At 73.2% G+C, this 18,226-nt stretch overlaps 2 protein-coding genes across 3 annotated transcripts in view; one reads left to right on the forward strand and one right to left on the reverse strand.

Moving 5' to 3' along the window:
- Positions 1–18,226, forward strand: part of LOC138307150 (arrestin domain-containing protein 2-like) — a 176,392-nt gene that overhangs the window by 62,854 nt on the left and 95,312 nt on the right. For both annotated transcript variants that reach the window (XM_069247792.1, XM_069247787.1), the window contains exon 2: positions 12,300–12,446. The gene's annotated coding sequence lies outside the window, so the exon portion shown is untranslated. The remainder of the gene's footprint in view (positions 1–12,299; positions 12,447–18,226) is intronic.
- Positions 12,678–14,324, reverse strand: LOC138311332 (uncharacterized). Its single transcript, XM_069252768.1, has 2 exons — positions 14,259–14,324; positions 12,678–13,196 (listed from the first exon to the last, which is right to left on the reverse strand). Exons 1-2 carry the CDS (start codon positions 14,322–14,324, stop codon positions 12,678–12,680), a joined length of 585 nt encoding a protein of 194 aa, XP_069108869.1.

An 18,226-nucleotide genomic window follows, 5' to 3' on the forward strand; every position in this document is an offset into this window, starting at 1 on the left:
CCCCCCCCCCCCCCCCCCCCCCCCCCCCCCCCCCCCCCCCCCCCCCCCCCCCCCCCCCCCCCCCCCCCCCCCCCCCCCCCCCCCCCCCCCCCCCCCCCCCCCCCCCCCCCCCCCCCCCCCCCCCCCCCCCCCCCCCCCCCCCCCCCCCCCCCCCCCCCCCCCCCCCCCCCCCCCCCCCCCCCCCCCCCCCCCCCCCCCCCCCCCCCCCCCCCCCCCCCCCCCCCCCCCCCCCCCCCCCCCCCCCCCCCCCCCCCCCCCCCCCCCCCCCCCCCCCCCCCCCCCCCCCCCCCCCCCCCCCCCCCCCCCCCCCCCCCCCCCCCCCCCCCCCCCCCCCCCCCCCCCCCCCCCCCCCCCCCCCCCCCCCCCCCCCCCCCCCCCCCCCCCCCCCCCCCCCCCCCCCCCCCCCCCCCCCCCCCCCCCCCCCCCCCCCCCCCCCCCCCCCCCCCCCCCCCCCCCCCCCCCCCCCCCCCCCCCCCCCCCCCCCCCCCCCCCCCCCCCCCCCCCCCCCCCCCCCCCCCCCCCCCCCCCCCCCCCCCCCCCCCCCCCCCCCCCCCCCCCCCCCCCCCCCCCCCCCCCCCCCCCCCCCCCCCCCCCCCCCCCCCCCCCCCCCCCCCCCCCCCCCCCCCCCCCCCCCCCCCCCCCCCCCCCCCCCCCCCCCCCCCCCCCCCCCCCCCCCCCCCCCCCCCCCCCCCCCCCCCCCCCCCCCCCCCCCCCCCCCCCCCCCCCCCCCCCCCCCCCCCCCCCCCCCCCCCCCCCCCCCCCCCCCCCCCCCCCCCCCCCCCCCCCCCCCCCCCCCCCCCCCCCCCCCCCCCCCCCCCCCCCCCCCCCCCCCCCCCCCCCCCCCCCCCCCCCCCCCCCCCCCCCCCCCCCCCCCCCCCCCCCCCCCCCCCCCCCCCCCCCCCCCCCCCCCCCCCCCCCCCCCCCCCCCCCCCCCCCCCCCCCCCCCCCCCCCCCCCCCCCCCCCCCCCCCCCCCCCCCCCCCCCCCCCCCCCCCCCCCCCCCCCCCCCCCCCCCCCCCCCCCCCCCCCCCCCCCCCCCCCCCCCCCCCCCCCCCCCCCCCCCCCCCCCCCCCCCCCCCCCCCCCCCCCCCCCCCCCCCCCCCCCCCCCCCCCCCCCCCCCCCCCCCCCCCCCCCCCCCCCCCCCCCCCCCCCCCCCCCCCCCCCCCCCCCCCCCCCCCCCCCCCCCCCCCCCCCCCCCCCCCCCCCCCCCCCCCCCCCCCCCCCCCCCCCCCCCCCCCCCCCCCCCCCCCCCCCCCCCCCCCCCCCCCCCCCCCCCCCCCCCCCCCCCCCCCCCCCCCCCCCCCCCCCCCCCCCCCCCCCCCCCCCCCCCCCCCCCCCCCCCCCCCCCCCCCCCCCCCCCCCCCCCCCCCCCCCCCCCCCCCCCCCCCCCCCCCCCCCCCCCCCCCCCCCCCCCCCCCCCCCCCCCCCCCCCCCCCCCCCCCCCCCCCCCCCCCCCCCCCCCCCCCCCCCCCCCCCCCCCCCCCCCCCCCCCCCCCCCCCCCCCCCCCCCCCCCCCCCCCCCCCCCCCCCCCCCCCCCCCCCCCCCCCCCCCCCCCCCCCCCCCCCCCCCCCCCCCCCCCCCCCCCCCCCCCCCCCCCCCCCCCCCCCCCCCCCCCCCCCCCCCCCCCCCCCCCCCCCCCCCCCCCCCCCCCCCCCCCCCCCCCCCCCCCCCCCCCCCCCCCCCCCCCCCCCCCCCCCCCCCCCCCCCCCCCCCCCCCCCCCCCCCCCCCCCCCCCCCCCCCCCCCCCCCCCCCCCCCCCCCCCCCCCCCCCCCCCCCCCCCCCCCCCCCCCCCCCCCCCCCCCCCCCCCCCCCCCCCCCCCCCCCCCCCCCCCCCCCCCCCCCCCCCCCCCCCCCCCCCCCCCCCCCCCCCCCCCCCCCCCCCCCCCCCCCCCCCCCCCCCCCCCCCCCCCCCCCCCCCCCCCCCCCCCCCCCCCCCCCCCCCCCCCCCCCCCCCCCCCCCCCCCCCCCCCCCCCCCCCCCCCCCCCCCCCCCCCCCCCCCCCCCCCCCCCCCCCCCCCCCCCCCCCCCCCCCCCCCCCCCCCCCCCCCCCCCCCCCCCCCCCCCCCCCCCCCCCCCCCCCCCCCCCCCCCCCCCCCCCCCCCCCCCCCCCCCCCCCCCCCCCCCCCCCCCCCCCCCCCCCCCCCCCCCCCCCCCCCCCCCCCCCCCCCCCCCCCCCCCCCCCCCCCCCCCCCCCCCCCCCCCCCCCCCCCCCCCCCCCCCCCCCCCCCCCCCCCCCCCCCCCCCCCCCCCCCCCCCCCCCCCCCCCCCCCCCCCCCCCCCCCCCCCCCCCCCCCCCCCCCCCCCCCCCCCCCCCCCCCCCCCCCCCCCCCCCCCCCCCCCCCCCCCCCCCCCCCCCCCCCCCCCCCCCCCCCCCCCCCCCCCCCCCCCCCCCCCCCCCCCCCCCCCCCCCCCCCCCCCCCCCCCCCCCCCCCCCCCCCCCCCCCCCCCCCCCCCCCCCCCCCCCCCCCCCCCCCCCCCCCCCCCCCCCCCCCCCCCCCCCCCCCCCCCCCCCCCCCCCCCCCCCCCCCCCCCCCCCCCCCCCCCCCCCCCCCCCCCCCCCCCCCCCCCCCCCCCCCCCCCCCCCCCCCCCCCCCCCCCCCCCCCCCCCCCCCCCCCCCCCCCCCCCCCCCCCCCCCCCCCCCCCCCCCCCCCCCCCCCCCCCCCCCCCCCCCCCCCCCCCCCCCCCCCCCCCCCCCCCCCCCCCCCCCCCCCCCCCCCCCCCCCCCCCCCCCCCCCCCCCCCCCCCCCCCCCCCCCCCCCCCCCCCCCCCCCCCCCCCCCCCCCCCCCCCCCCCCCCCCCCCCCCCCCCCCCCCCCCCCCCCCCCCCCCCCCCCCCCCCCCCCCCCCCCCCCCCCCCCCCCCCCCCCCCCCCCCCCCCCCCCCCCCCCCCCCCCCCCCCCCCCCCCCCCCCCCCCCCCCCCCCCCCCCCCCCCCCCCCCCCCCCCCCCCCCCCCCCCCCCCCCCCCCCCCCCCCCCCCCCCCCCCCCCCCCCCCCCCCCCCCCCCCCCCCCCCCCCCCCCCCCCCCCCCCCCCCCCCCCCCCCCCCCCCCCCCCCCCCCCCCCCCCCCCCCCCCCCCCCCCCCCCCCCCCCCCCCCCCCCCCCCCCCCCCCCCCCCCCCCCCCCCCCCCCCCCCCCCCCCCCCCCCCCCCCCCCCCCCCCCCCCCCCCCCCCCCCCCCCCCCCCCCCCCCCCCCCCCCCCCCCCCCCCCCCCCCCCCCCCCCCCCCCCCCCCCCCCCCCCCCCCCCCCCCCCCCCCCCCCCCCCCCCCCCCCCCCCCCCCCCCCCCCCCCCCCCCCCCCCCCCCCCCCCCCCCCCCCCCCCCCCCCCCCCCCCCCCCCCCCCCCCCCCCCCCCCCCCCCCCCCCCCCCCCCCCCCCCCCCCCCCCCCCCCCCCCCCCCCCCCCCCCCCCCCCCCCCCCCCCCCCCCCCCCCCCCCCCCCCCCCCCCCCCCCCCCCCCCCCCCCCCCCCCCCCCCCCCCCCCCCCCCCCCCCCCCCCCCCCCCCCCCCCCCCCCCCCCCCCCCCCCCCCCCCCCCCCCCCCCCCCCCCCCCCCCCCCCCCCCCCCCCCCCCCCCCCCCCCCCCCCCCCCCCCCCCCCCCCCCCCCCCCCCCCCCCCCCCCCCCCCCCCCCCCCCCCCCCCCCCCCCCCCCCCCCCCCCCCCCCCCCCCCCCCCCCCCCCCCCCCCCCCCCCCCCCCCCCCCCCCCCCCCCCCCCCCCCCCCCCCCCCCCCCCCCCCCCCCCCCCCCCCCCCCCCCCCCCCCCCCCCCCCCCCCCCCCCCCCCCCCCCCCCCCCCCCCCCCCCCCCCCCCCCCCCCCCCCCCCCCCCCCCCCCCCCCCCCCCCCCCCCCCCCCCCCCCCCCCCCCCCCCCCCCCCCCCCCCCCCCCCCCCCCCCCCCCCCCCCCCCCCCCCCCCCCCCCCCCCCCCCCCCCCCCCCCCCCCCCCCCCCCCCCCCCCCCCCCCCCCCCCCCCCCCCCCCCCCCCCCCCCCCCCCCCCCCCCCCCCCCCCCCCCCCCCCCCCCCCCCCCCCCCCCCCCCCCCCCCCCCCCCCCCCCCCCCCCCCCCCCCCCCCCCCCCCCCCCCCCCCCCCCCCCCCCCCCCCCCCCCCCCCCCCCCCCCCCCCCCCCCCCCCCCCCCCCCCCCCCCCCCCCCCCCCCCCCCCCCCCCCCCCCCCCCCTCCCCCCCCCCCCCCCCCCCCCCCCCCCCCCCCCCCCCCCCCCCCCCCCCCCCCCCCCCCCCCCCCCCCCCCCCCCCCCCCCCCCCCCCCCCCCCCCCCCCCCCCCCCCCCCCCCCCCCCCCCCCCCCCCCCCCCCCCCCCCCCCCCCCCCCCCCCCCCCCCCCCCCCCCCCCCCCCCCCCCCCCCCCCCCCCCCCCCCCCCCCCCCCCCCCCCCCCCCCCCCCCCCCCCCCCCCCCCCCCCCCCCCCCCCCCCCCCCCCCCCCCCCCCCCCCCCCCCCCCCCCCCCCCCCCCCCCCCCCCCCCCCCCCCCCCCCCCCCCCCCCCCCCCCCCCCCCCCCCCCCCCCCCCCCCCCCCCCCCCCCCCCCCCCCCCCCCCCCCCCCCCCCCCCCCCCCCCCCCCCCCCCCCCCCCCCCCCCCCCCCCCCCCCCCCCCCCCCCCCCCCCCCCCCCCCCCCCCCCCCCCCCCCCCCCCCCCCCCCCCCCCCCCCCCCCCCCCCCCCCCCCCCCCCCCCCCCCCCCCCCCCCCCCCCCCCCCCCCCCCCCCCCCCCCCCCCCCCCCCCCCCCCCCCCCCCCCCCCCCCCCCCCCCCCCCCCCCCCCCCCCCCCCCCCCCCCCCCCCCCCCCCCCCCCCCCCCCCCCCCCCCCCCCCCCCCCCCCCCCCCCCCCCCCCCCCCCCCCCCCCCCCCCCCCCCCCCCCCCCCCCCCCCCCCCCCCCCCCCCCCCCCCCCCCCCCCCCCCCCCCCCCCCCCCCCCCCCCCCCCCCCCCCCCCCCCCCCCCCCCCCCCCCCCCCCCCCCCCCCCCCCCCCCCCCCCCCCCCCCCCCCCCCCCCCCCCCCCCCCCCCCCCCCCCCCCCCCCCCCCCCCCCCCCCCCCCCCCCCCCCCCCCCCCCCCCCCCCCCCCCCCCCCCCCCCCCCCCCCCCCCCCCCCCCCCCCCCCCCCCCCCCCCCCCCCCCCCCCCCCCCCCCCCCCCCCCCCCCCCCCCCCCCCCCCCCCCCCCCCCCCCCCCCCCCCCCCCCCCCCCCCCCCCCCCCCCCCCCCCCCCCCCCCCCCCCCCCCCCCCCCCCCCCCCCCCCCCCCCCCCCCCCCCCCCCCCCCCCCCCCCCCCCCCCCCCCCCCCCCCCCCCCCCCCCCCCCCCCCCCCCCCCCCCCCCCCCCCCCCCCCCCCCCCCCCCCCCCCCCCCCCCCCCCCCCCCCCCCCCCCCCCCCCCCCCCCCCCCCCCCCCCCCCCCCCCCCCCCCCCCCCCCCCCCCCCCCCCCCCCCCCCCCCCCCCCCCCCCCCCCCCCCCCCCCCCCCCCCCCCCCCCCCCCCCCCCCCCCCCCCCCCCCCCCCCCCCCCCCCCCCCCCCCCCCCCCCCCCCCCCCCCCCCCCCCCCCCCCCCCCCCCCCCCCCCCCCCCCCCCCCCCCCCCCCCCCCCCCCCCCCCCCCCCCCCCCCCCCCCCCCCCCCCCCCCCCCCCCCCCCCCCCCCCCCCCCCCCCCCCCCCCCCCCCCCCCCCCCCCCCCCCCCCCCCCCCCCCCCCCCCCCCCCCCCCCCCCCCCCCCCCCCCCCCCCCCCCCCCCCCCCCCCCCCCCCCCCCCCCCCCCCCCCCCCCCCCCCCCCCCCCCCCCCCCCCCCCCCCCCCCCCCCCCCCCCCCCCCCCCCCCCCCCCCCCCCCCCCCCCCCCCCCCCCCCCCCCCCCCCCCCCCCCCCCCCCCCCCCCCCCCCCCCCCCCCCCCCCCCCCCCCCCCCCCCCCCCCCCCCCCCCCCCCCCCCCCCCCCCCCCCCCCCCCCCCCCCCCCCCCCCCCCCCCCCCCCCCCCCCCCCCCCCCCCCCCCCCCCCCCCCCCCCCCCCCCCCCCCCCCCCCCCCCCCCCCCCCCCCCCCCCCCCCCCCCCCCCCCCCCCCCCCCCCCCCCCCCCCCCCCCCCCCCCCCCCCCCCCCCCCCCCCCCCCCCCCCCCCCCCCCCCCCCCCCCCCCCCCCCCCCCCCCCCCCCCCCCCCCCCCCCCCCCCCCCCCCCCCCCCCCCCCCCCCCCCCCCCCCCCCCCCCCCCCCCCCCCCCCCCCCCCCCCCCCCCCCCCCCCCCCCCCCCCCCCCCCCCCCCCCCCCCCCCCCCCCCCCCCCCCCCCCCCCCCCCCCCCCCCCCCCCCCCCCCCCCCCCCCCCCCCCCCCCCCCCCCCCCCCCCCCCCCCCCCCCCCCCCCCCCCCCCCCCCCCCCCCCCCCCCCCCCCCCCCCCCCCCCCCCCCCCCCCCCCCCCCCCCCCCCCCCCCCCCCCCCCCCCCCCCCCCCCCCCCCCCCCCCCCCCCCCCCCCCCCCCCCCCCCCCCCCCCCCCCCCCCCCCCCCCCCCCCCCCCCCCCCCCCCCCCCCCCCCCCCCCCCCCCCCCCCCCCCCCCCCCCCCCCCCCCCCCCCCCCCCCCCCCCCCCCCCCCCCCCCCCCCCCCCCCCCCCCCCCCCCCCCCCCCCCCCCCCCCCCCCCCCCCCCCCCCCCCCCCCCCCCCCCCCCCCCCCCCCCCCCCCCCCCCCCCCCCCCCCCCCCCCCCCCCCCCCCCCCCCCCCCCCCCCCCCCCCCCCCCCCCCCCCCCCCCCCCCCCCCCCCCCCCCCCCCCCCCCCCCCCCCCCCCCCCCCCCCCCCCCCCCCCCCCCCCCCCCCCCCCCCCCCCCCCCCCCCCCCCCCCCCCCCCCCCCCCCCCCCCCCCCCCCCCCCCCCCCCCCCCCCCCCCCCCCCCCCCCCCCCCCCCCCCCCCCCCCCCCCCCCCCCCCCCCCCCCCCCCCCCCCCCCCCCCCCCCCCCCCCCCCCCCCCCCCCCCCCCCCCCCCCCCCCCCCCCCCCCCCCCCCCCCCCCCCCCCCCCCCCCCCCCCCCCCCCCCCCCCCCCCCCCCCCCCCCCCCCCCCCCCCCCCCCCCCCCCCCCCCCCCCCCCCCCCCCCCCCCCCCCCCCCCCCCCCCCCCCCCCCCCCCCCCCCCCCCCCCCCCCCCCCCCCCCCCCCCCCCCCCCCCCCCCCCCCCCCCCCCCCCCCCCCCCCCCCCCCCCCCCCCCCCCCCCCCCCCCCCCCCCCCCCCCCCCCCCCCCCCCCCCCCCCCCCCCCCCCCCCCCCCCCCCCCCCCCCCCCCCCCCCCCCCCCCCCCCCCCCCCCCCCCCCCCCCCCCCCCCCCCCCCCCCCCCCCCCCCCCCCCCCCCCCCCCCCCCCCCCCCCCCCCCCCCCCCCCCCCCCCCCCCCCCCCCCCCCCCCCCCCCCCCCCCCCCCCCCCCCCCCCCCCCCCCCCCCCCCCCCCCCCCCCCCCCCCCCCCCCCCCCCCCCCCCCCCCCCCCCCCCCCCCCCCCCCCCCCCCCCCCCCCCCCCCCCCCCCCCCCCCCCCCCCCCCCCCCCCCCCCCCCCCCCCCCCCCCCCCCCCCCCCCCCCCCCCCCCCCCCCCCCCCCCCCCCCCCCCCCCCCCCCCCCCCCCCCCCCCCCCCCCCCCCCCCCCCCCCCCCCCCCCCCCCCCCCCCCCCCCCCCCCCCCCCCCCCCCCCCCCCCCCCCCCCCCCCCCCCCCCCCCCCCCCCCCCCCCCCCCCCCCCCCCCCCCCCCCCCCCCCCCCCCCCCCCCCCCCCCCCCCCCCCCCCCCCCCCCCCCCCCCCCCCCCCCCCCCCCCCCCCCCCCCCCCCCCCCCCCCCCCCCCCCCCCCCCCCCCCCCCCCCCCCCCCCCCCCCCCCCCCCCCCCCCCCCCCCCCCCCCCCCCCCCCCCCCCCCCCCCCCCCCCCCCCCCCCCCCCCCCCCCCCCCCCCCCCCCCCCCCCCCCCCCCCCCCCCCCCCCCCCCCCCCCCCCCCCCCCCCCCCCCCCCCCCCCCCCCCCCCCCCCCCCCCCCCCCCCCCCCCCCCCCCCCCCCCCCCCCCCCCCCCCCCCCCCCCCCCCCCCCCCCCCCCCCCCCCCCCCCCCCCCCCCCCCCCCCCCCCCCCCCCCCCCCCCCCCCCCCCCCCCCCCCCCCCCCCCCCCTCCCCCCCCCCCCCCCCCCCCCCCCCCCCCCCCCCCCCCCCCCCCCCCCCCCCCCCCCCCCCCCCCCCCCCCCCCCCCCCCCCCCCCCCCCCCCCCCCCCCCCCCCCCCCCCCCCCCCCCCCCCCCCCCCCCCCCCCCCCCCCCCCCCCCCCCCCCCCCCCCCCCCCCCCCCCCCCCCCCCCCCCCCCCCCCCCCCCCCCCCCCCCCCCCCCCCCCCCCCCCCCCCCCCCCCCCCCCCCCCCCCCCCCCCCCCCCCCCCCCCCCCCCCCCCCCCCCCCCCCCCCCCCCCCCCCCCCCCCCCCCCCCCCCCCCCCCCCCCCCCCCCCCCCCCCCCCCCCCCCCCCCCCCCCCCCCCCCCCCCCCCCCCCCCCCCCCCCCCCCCCCCCCCCCCCCCCCCCCCCCCCCCCCCCCCCCCCCCCCCCCCCCCCCCCCCCCCCCCCCCCCCCCCCCCCCCCCCCCCCCCCCCCCCCCCCCCCCCCCCCCCCCCCCCCCCCCCCCCCCCCCCCCCCCCCCCCCCCCCCCCCCCCCCCCCCCCCCCCCCCCCCCCCCCCCCCCCCCCCCCCCCCCCCCCCCCCCCCCCCCCCCCCCCCCCCCCCCCCCCCCCCCCCCCCCCCCCCCCCCCCCCCCCCCCCCCCCCCCCCCCCCCCCCCCCCCCCCCCCCCCCCCCCCCCCCCCCCCCCCCCCCCCCCCCCCCCCCCCCCCCCCCCCCCCCCCCCCCCCCCCCCCCCCCCCCCCCCCCCCCCCCCCCCCCCCCCCCCCCCCCCCCCCCCCCCCCCCCCCCCCCCCCCCCCCCCCCCCCCCCCCCCCCCCCCCCCCCCCCCCCCCCCCCCCCCCCCCCCCCCCCCCCCCCCCCCCCCCCCCCCCCCCCCCCCCCCCCCCCCCCCCCCCCCCCCCCCCCCCCCCCCCCCCCCCCCCCCCCCCCCCCCCCCCCCCCCCCCCCCCCCCCCCCCCCCCCCCCCCCCCCCCCCCCCCCCCCCCCCCCCCCCCCCCCCCCCCCCCCCCCCCCCCCCCCCCCCCCCCCCCCCCCCCCCCCCCCCCCCCCCCCCCCCCCCCCCCCCCCCCCCCCCCCCCCCCCCCCCCCCCCCCCCCCCCCCCCCCCCCCCCCCCCCCCCCCCCCCCCCCCCCCCCCCCCCCCCCCCCCCCCCCCCCCCCCCCCCCCCCCCCCCCCCCCCCCCCCCCCCCCCCCCCCCCCCCCCCCCCCCCCCCCCCCCCCCCCCCCCCCCCCCCCCCCCCCCCCCCCCCCCCCCCCCCCCCCCCCCCCCCCCCCCCCCCCCCCCCCCCCCCCCCCCCCCCCCCCCCCCCCCCCCCCCCCCCCCCCCCCCCCCCCCCCCCCCCCCCCCCCCCCCCCCCCCCCCCCCCCCCCCCCCCCCCCCCCCCCCCCCCCCCCCCCCCCCCCCCCCCCCCCCCCCCCCCCCCCCCCCCCCCCCCCCCCCCCCCCCCCCCCCCCCCCCCCCCCCCCCCCCCCCCCCCCCCCCCCCCCCCCCCCCCCCCCCCCCCCCCCCCCCCCCCCCCCCCCCCCCCCCCCCCCCCCCCCCCCCCCCCCCCCCCCCCCCCCCCCCCCCCCCCCCCCCCCCCCCCCCCCCCCCCCCCCCCCCCCCCCCCCCCCCCCCCCCCCCCCCCCCCCCCCCCCCCCCCCCCCCCCCCCCCCCCCCCCCCCCCCCCCCCCCCCCCCCCCCCCCCCCCCCCCCCCCCCCCCCCCCCCCCCCCCCCCCCCCCCCCCCCCCCCCCCCCCCCCCCCCCCCCCCCCCCCCCCCCCCCCCCCCCCCCCCCCCCCCCCCCCCCCCCCCCCCCCCCCCCCCCCCCCCCCCCCCCCCCCCCCCCCCCCCCCCCCCCCCCCCCCCCCCCCCCCCCCCCCCCCCCCCCCCCCCCCCCCCCCCCCCCCCCCCCCCCCCCCCCCCCCCCCCCCCCCCCCCCCCCCCCCCCCCCCCCCCCCCCCCCCCCCCCCCCCCCCCCCCCCCCCCCCCCCCCCCCCCCCCCCCCCCCCCCCCCCCCCCCCCCCCCCCCCCCCCCCCCCCCCCCCCCCCCCCCCCCCCCCCCCCCCCCCCCCCCCCCCCCCCCCCCCCCCCCCCCCCCCCCCCCCCCCCCCCCCCCCCCCCCCCCCCCCCCCCCCCCCCCCCCCCCCCCCCCCCCCCCCCCCCCCCCCCCCCCCCCCCCCCCCCCCCCCCCCCCCCCCCCCCCCCCCCCCCCCCCCCCCCCCCCCCCCCCCCCCCCCCCCCCCCCCCCCCCCCCCCCCCCCCCCCCCCCCCCCCCCCCCCCCCCCCCCCCCCCCCCCCCCCCCCCCCCCCCCCCCCCCCCCCCCCCCCCCCCCCCCCCCCCCCCCCCCCCCCCCCCCCCCCCCCCCCCCCCCCCCCCCCCCCCCCCCCCCCCCCTTCCACCACCCCTGCCCCCTCGTCACCACTGTTCCCCACTCTTCTCCCCTCCTGCTTCACAAACTTATTCTCTACCTTCTCCTATTTCCCTACTTTCCTTAGACTGACCATGACTTCTATATTTTAAGTCAAAGATAGTAAAAGTAAGCAGTCCAACACTGTTCTAGGGCCTCTTCTACCACGGCATGGTAAGCTTAGCATAACATAAAATGAAATGTTTCCTTAATCAGCAAGTGTTTAAGTATAATCTGACATACAAAGTAGAAGTTATATTGTACCTCATTAAAAATGTTACACTACTTAACATGAAGTCTTTCATGTAATCTTTTGACAAAATTGAGAGAGAGGTTGTAAACTTTGACTTTGTATGCTAACCATGCTTATGATGTGGTAGGTCCTTATCATCATACCAGCTGTAGGTCCCAAATTACCTATGTTACTTCCCGGCTTGGGTATGGCAAACAATGTCTTCAGGGCTGTGGATTCCATGTGTTAGATATGGACGCACAACTAGATTTCAAATATAACAAGTGGAGTGTCAAACTTCTGTGATTTAAATTGATGAGCTAACAGGTAGGGTGGTTTTCCATGTAGTGTTTTACTGTTTTAATATGGGAATGTGGTAGCTCGCTGATTTTGTCACCCAGATATTTCTGTTAATCAAAATTTATTCTGGATAAGTTATCATGAAAAATGAAAAAAATTACATTATCATAGTGTATTATATTAACATTGAAGATGTTTTTATTGCCAAAGAATTGAAAGAGAAAAATGTGAATAATATAATAACAGTCTTATGAAATAATAATAAAAAAAAACAGTATCCATATACCCTTCACCAATTTAATAGCCAATATATGGGAGAGATAGCTGTATATTAAGTGAGGTACATAGACAATCAACATAAAGCTGCTGTTATGGTGCCAAGCTTCTTCACTTGCAGAAATTAAATTCTGATTAATTAACCCTGTGTCAGCCGACTGAGCCGAGACATGGTTAAAGTTATATGTGCCGTAACTGGGCGATAATTTTGACATGCTATTTTTTCATCATTAATTTATTACAAACCATAAGGTTTGATGATTAACGCTGTAAAAATCATTCAAATGGCTTCAGATGACTTATAAATGGTACTTATAACACAGAAATTTTGTACTGTAAAATTGTTGTTTTTATGCCTTAAATATGTTAAAATGAAAACATACCTGCAGAAGTCACTTTACAATTACTCAAAAACATTGTAAAAATGTGTAATGAAATGGTAGACCACAATTTGGCTTCATGGTCTCACCGTATGTACTCATTTCACTTCACTATTGATGTAAATAAATGATTTTTGGCAGTACTGCCAAAAATCATTTTCAGCTCTTATTTGCACATGTAAAATTAAAATTAAAAATTCAATGCATTGAAAGCACTGTAATTTTCAAAACGTTGGTAATTTTTGGTGCTGAATAACATATTAAAAGCTCATCTTGATATTACTTTAATGTACAGAGACTCAAGGTCTTTATTTACATTCAGAATTATAAACAACTTGTAATGAAGAGCAATCTTAATTAAGTAATGTTCCATCAGAATTATTATAAAAACACACAGAAAATGTAGACTTTTTACCAGATTTTGTACATCATATAGAGTTATCTCCCTTCTATAATAAGTAAGCCAGTGGTCAGGTTGGCAGTAGATATTTAATTGTTTTCATTTTGTTGAAAATGCATTGTTATGCACTTTTGTTTTGCCAAATAAAATACCATGTTCAAATGCCTGTGTTATAATAATTTCTGTTCCTATGGTTACAGGTTGAACTGACCAGACACCCTCTTTTTAGAGCACCAGGTGGTCATCTAGTTATACTGACCAGTGGCTAGTGAATGGATGGACCAGTTAACAGCTTTCTACTTTTTGATACCTGTTGCCTTGGAAACCATACAAATATCATGATCAAGGTAAACTTACTAGCTACTAAAAGATTAAAAAAGAATTTGAAGAAGGAAATTTGAAATGTGAACTTTTGGAGCATTGTCTATATGATTTTATATCTCAATCAATGTTCAGTGTCCGATGTATACTCTGAAACACCAGAAATACATTTGGAGAAATACAGGATTATTCATGACATAAGGTAGTCATGTTTACAATAAAGTTTTTGATATATTAAAAATTTATGACATTGCCTATTATACAATGGGTTGGTACTGCTTCATTCTCACGTGAAGGAGGAATCCTGAGTGTTGTGGGTAGGAATCCTGGGGGTTGTGGGTAGGAATCCTGAGTGTTGTGGGTAGGAATCCTGGGGGTTGTGGGTAGGAATCCTGGGTTGTTGTGGGTAGGAATCCTGGGGTTGTGGGTAGAAATCCTGGGTGTTGTGGGTAGGAATCCTGAGTGTTGTGAGTAGGAATCTTGGGTGTTGTGGGTAGGAATCCTGGGTGTTGTGGGTAGGGAATCCTGTGTGTTGTGGTAGGAATCCTGGGATGTGTTGTGGGTGGGTAGGAATCCTGGATATGTTGTGGGTAGGGAATCCTGGGTGTTGTGGGTAGGAATCCTGGGTGTTGTGGGTAGGAATCCTGAGGTTGTGGGTAGTAATCCTGATAATCCGTTGTGGTATTTAGATCTGTCTGTCTATAGAAGGATGTTGTGGGTAGGAATCCTGGGTAGGTTGTGGTGGGTAGGAATCCTGGGTGTTGTGGGTAGGAATCCTGGGTGTTATGTGGTAGGAATTTTGGGTGTTGTGGGTTATTTAGATTGTCCTATCTATGAAGGAAGGATCATATCCTATCTATTAGAAGGAAATCCTGAGTGTTGTGGGTAGGGGAATCCTGGGTGTTGTGGGTAGAATCCTGGTGTTGTGGGTATTTTAATCCTAGGAGGTATTGTGGGTATTTAGATCTGTCCTGGGGGTTTGGGGTAGGAATCTGGTGTTGTGGGGGAAATGTGGTGTTATGGTAGGAATCCGTGGGTGTTTTATTGGGTAGGAATCCTGGGTGTTGTGGGTATTTAGAGATGTCCTGTCTATAGAAGGAATCCCTGGTGTTGTGGGTAGGAATCCTGGGTGCTGTGGGTATTTAGATCTGTCCTATCTATAGAAGGAATCCTGGGTGTTGTGGGTTAGGAATCCTGGGTGTTGTGGGTAGGAATCCTGGGTGTTGTGGGTAGGAATCCTGGGTATTGTGGGTAGGAATCCTGGGTGTTGTGGGTATTATAGATCTGTCCTATCTATAGGAGAATCCTGGGTGTTGTGGGTAGGAATCCTGGGTGTTGTGGGTAGGAATCCTGGGTGTTGTGGGTAGGAATCCTGGGGTTGTTGTGGGTATTTTGATCTGTCCTATCTATAGGAGGAATCCTGGGTGTTGTGGGTAGGAATCCTTGGTGTTGTGGGTAGGAATCCTGGGTGTTGTGGGTAGGAATCCTGGGTGTTGTGGGTAGGAATCCTGGGTGTTGTGGGTAGGAATCCTGGGTGTTGTGGGTAGGAATCCTTGGTGTTGTGGGTAGGAATCCTGGGTGTTTTGGGTATTTTGATCTGTCCTATCTATAGGAGGAATCCTGGGTGTTAAGGTAGGAATCCTGGATGTTTTTGGTATTTATAGGACAGAAGGCAGGTAAATGGAGTGTAGTCCTTACCTACCCTTATGCTTTCTGTTTAAATGCTAGCTGGCAAGGTTTACAAGAAAAAAGTCTCAAATTCGAATTAGATAGTGGAAAATGAAACTAGGAAACTAAATCGGTATTGCTGTATTAACTTAGAAGCTATTAAACCTTACAGATTGAATCCCTTGTTGTGATGCACATCGCTTTTCTGTTACATTTGGTGACATGGCCTTGTTCATATTATACACCACTTAATTGGTCTAAATGTCTGGCTTATTAGGTCTCGTTTTGGAGGTCAAGGGTCAGTAGAGAGATGGTATGGGTTGCTGTGTAAATTGTTTTAAGTGTGATATACCCAGTGTCTTTTGGCAGTGTAACTAATCACTCTGAATTAAAATAAATCTACAGGCTGTGAATTTGATCAGTCTCCAATGGTGTTTCATTTCTTTCATTACGCTATTAAAATGTTTTTCCAAATATTTTGGAATTAGTTGCCATGTTTTGGGGTCACACTTGGGACTCTAATTAATTTAATTAACCAATCATTACACCACTTTCATATAAACATCATAAACAGGCTAATGAGAAATGTCTGGTTTTGGCACATTAAACTTAGAATCATGGCCTTACTGATGCCAGAAATCTGGTACATTTATAGTACTTTTGCTAAATCAGCTTTATTGTTGTAGAAATGGAGCAAAATTGAACAGATTTTAATATTGAAAGATCTCTGGAATATTCTGGTATTACATTTCTTGACATGGAAAATGAGAAAAGCTTGTTGATTTGAAATTTAAAACAGAATTGAAGTATGGACTATAAGAAAATTGAAATAAAACGGGGGTCACAGCAAGGTTACACAACCAAGTTATTTCAAGTTTACATTGAGCTCTTTATGTACTTACAATATTTATTTTTATTTCTTCAATGTATAAAGTGTTGTAGTGAACATGGACAACTTCAGTGCATATTCAAAACAAACGTTTTAAAATATCAGTTTGTTCAAATTAGATTATATATCAAAATAAATCAAAATTTCCTTATAAGCTTAAGTCTATTACTTTATAACGACAAGATTTAAAGTTTAAATACCAGTAGGTCTTATGTGCTTCATAAAAGACGAGTAAAAGAAGGAAGCATGATTCTAATTTAGGAGAAGAGGAAATGATTTCCAGCCCTAGGTGGTAATTATTGACTTTGTTTGGTATGAAATATTTGGACAGTCCGTAATTTCTTTGTGACATGGACATGGAGATTCATTTTACCAGTAATTACATTTTGTGTCTCTTCTTGGCGTTAAATCCGTCGGTAGAATTGATGATAGCGCCCATCAAACTAAGGACAGTAGAATTGCATGTTACCAAACTCATGATGGGGATGTCATCTTCAATTCAAATCTCTTCATTTGTAGCTTTCTCGGTTCTCATCTGGACATTCCCTTGGGAAGAGATGTGATGAGCTTCATTCCATCCAATATTTGTTTAAAAATAGGTTTTATCAAAGTTTTATACTTAAGTGTTTAGCTGAAGAAGAATGTGTTTTGTGATAATATTTTAGAACTAATATGAACATGATGTTATCAGAGAGCTTGAAGACTGGTGTACTGCTGTTATGTGACCTCCATCAATGTAATGATGTATCAAGTACCATTTTAAGTTGTTTGACCAAGAGTTTTATGAAAATAATGTTATTTATTAAAAATTCTAGCCCTAGATAAAACAGTGGAAGACGACCTGTTCTATGATAGAGTTCTGTAGCCAATGTGGAAGCTAACTTATCAACAAATTTTAACAAACACCAGTTGATTCTGAAACTATTGATTTCAAAGCCATAGGGAAATGGTGGCAGTTATGTAATAGTCACCCTCAGTGCTCTCAGCAATGTAACTTGTGAAACTGTATTATACTCCAGAACAATAAGAAAATTTCTATTTTGTCGTTTTTCGTTTGTAGAGAGATGAGTTTGGTAGCAATGATTTGATAGAACTCTTCTGCCGTCCAAAATTGTGGGATTGATTTGATATTAATAGTGATGCTTAATTGTAACATACATCTGAAGCCTATCAGAAAATATTTATTTATGTATTAAAGTTTGTATAACATCACAAGTCAGAAATAATTCAATTTTTATACAATTATGTGTTGTCTGTCCATCCTTTTGTACAATGACGTGTTGTCTGTCCATTCTTTTGTACAATGATGTGTTGTCTGTCCATCCTTTTGTACAATGACGTGTTGTCTGTCCATCCTTTTGTACAATGATGGTTGTCTGTCCATTCTTTTGTACAATGACGTGTTGTCTGTCCATCCTTTTGTACAATGATGGTTGTCTGTCCATTCTTTTGTACAATGACGTGTTGTCTGTCCATCCTTTTGTACAATGACGTGTTGTCTGTCCATCCTTTTGTACAATGATGGTTGTCTGTCCATTCTTTTGTACAATGACGTGTTGTCTGTCCATCCTTTTGTACAATGACGTGTTGTCTGTCCATCCTTTTGTACAATGATGTGTTGTCTGTCCATCCTTTTGTACAATGACGTGTTGTCTGTCCATCCTTTTGTACAATGATGTGTTGTCTGTCCATCCTTATGTACAATGATGTGTTGTCTGTCCATCCTTTTGTACAATGATGTGTTGTCTGTCCATCCTTATGTACAATGATGTGTTGTCTGTCCATCCTTTTGTACAATGACGTGTTGTCTTCCATCCTTTTGTACAATGATGTTTTTTCTGTCCATCCTTTTGTACAATGACGTGTTGTCTGTCTATCCTTTTGTACAATGATGTGTTGTCTGTCCATCCTTTTGTACAATGATGTGTTGTCTGACCATTCTTTTGTACAATGATGTGTTGTCATGTCCATCCTTTTGTACAATGATGTGTTTTGTCTGTCCATCCTTTTGTACAATGATGTGTTGTCTGTCCATCCTTTTGTACAATGATGTGTTGTCTGTCCATCCTTTTGTACAATGATGTGTTGTCTGTCCATCCTTTTGTACAATGATGTGTTGTCTGTCCATCCTTTTGTACAATGATGTGTTGTCTGTCCATTCTTTTGTACAATGATGTGTTGTCTGTCCATCCTTTTGTACAATGACGTGTTGTCTGTCCATCCTTTTGTACAATGATGTGTTGTCTGTCCATCCTTTTGTACAATGATGTGTTGTCTGTCCATTCTTTTGTACAATGATGTGTTGTCTGTCCATCCTTTTGTACAATGATGTGTTGTCTGTCCATCCTTTTGTACAATGATGTGTTGTCTGTCCATCCTTTTGTACAATGATGTGTTGTCTGTCCATCCTTTTGTACAATGATGTGTTGTCTGTCCATCCTTTTGTACAATGATGTGTTGTCTGTCCATCCTTTTGTACAATGATGTGTTGTCTGTCCATCCTTTTGTACAATGATGTGTTGTCTGTCCATCCTTTTGTACAATGATGTGTTGTCTGTCCATCCTTTTGTACAATGATGTGTTGTCTGTCCATCCTTTTGTACAATGATGTGTTGTCTGTCCATCCTTTTGTACAATGATGTGTTGTCTGTCCATCCAGAGATGTATTGGGCTTATAACATGCTGTGAAGACTGGGCAATGAGACCTTAAAAGAAGGTCAAGGTCATTCTTCTGAATTAACTAGGCATCACTTCTTCACAGTACGCTATAAGCCTGTGATCTTTTCAAAACCTGGCTCATAATTTGCTGTCATGTCAAATTATCAGGCAGGCCTTTGGGGCCTTTTCTTACTGAAAATAGTATTTCTAACATAGTCCTGTCCAGTGAGAAGTTATAAACATTTTTACTAGCTCACTAGCTCAGATTTTTAACTGATATAACAAACAACCTAGGGATTAGGAATGGTTGTCTGATATATCAATACTGCAAGTTTGTAAAGTGTTCAAGTAGATGATTTGATAAATTTCTTATTTCAGGTTAAGGTACAGTGTGTGTGTTAATTTGTTTGGAATTACACACCTTGATTAGAGCTGTCAAATATAGAAACCTACTGGAAAACATCACATGGCCATCACATCATATCTGTGTATAATGAGAAGTGTCTGTCATCAGAACAGAGATTGTCCTCTAAATATCTGTTGGCCAAGTTTAGCATTGGAGTATGCCAGGGATATTACAATACATTAAGT

Source organism: Argopecten irradians, chromosome 1 (assembly GCF_041381155.1).
Source record: "Argopecten irradians isolate NY chromosome 1, Ai_NY, whole genome shotgun sequence".
Taxonomy (NCBI): domain Eukaryota; kingdom Metazoa; phylum Mollusca; class Bivalvia; order Pectinida; family Pectinidae; genus Argopecten; species Argopecten irradians.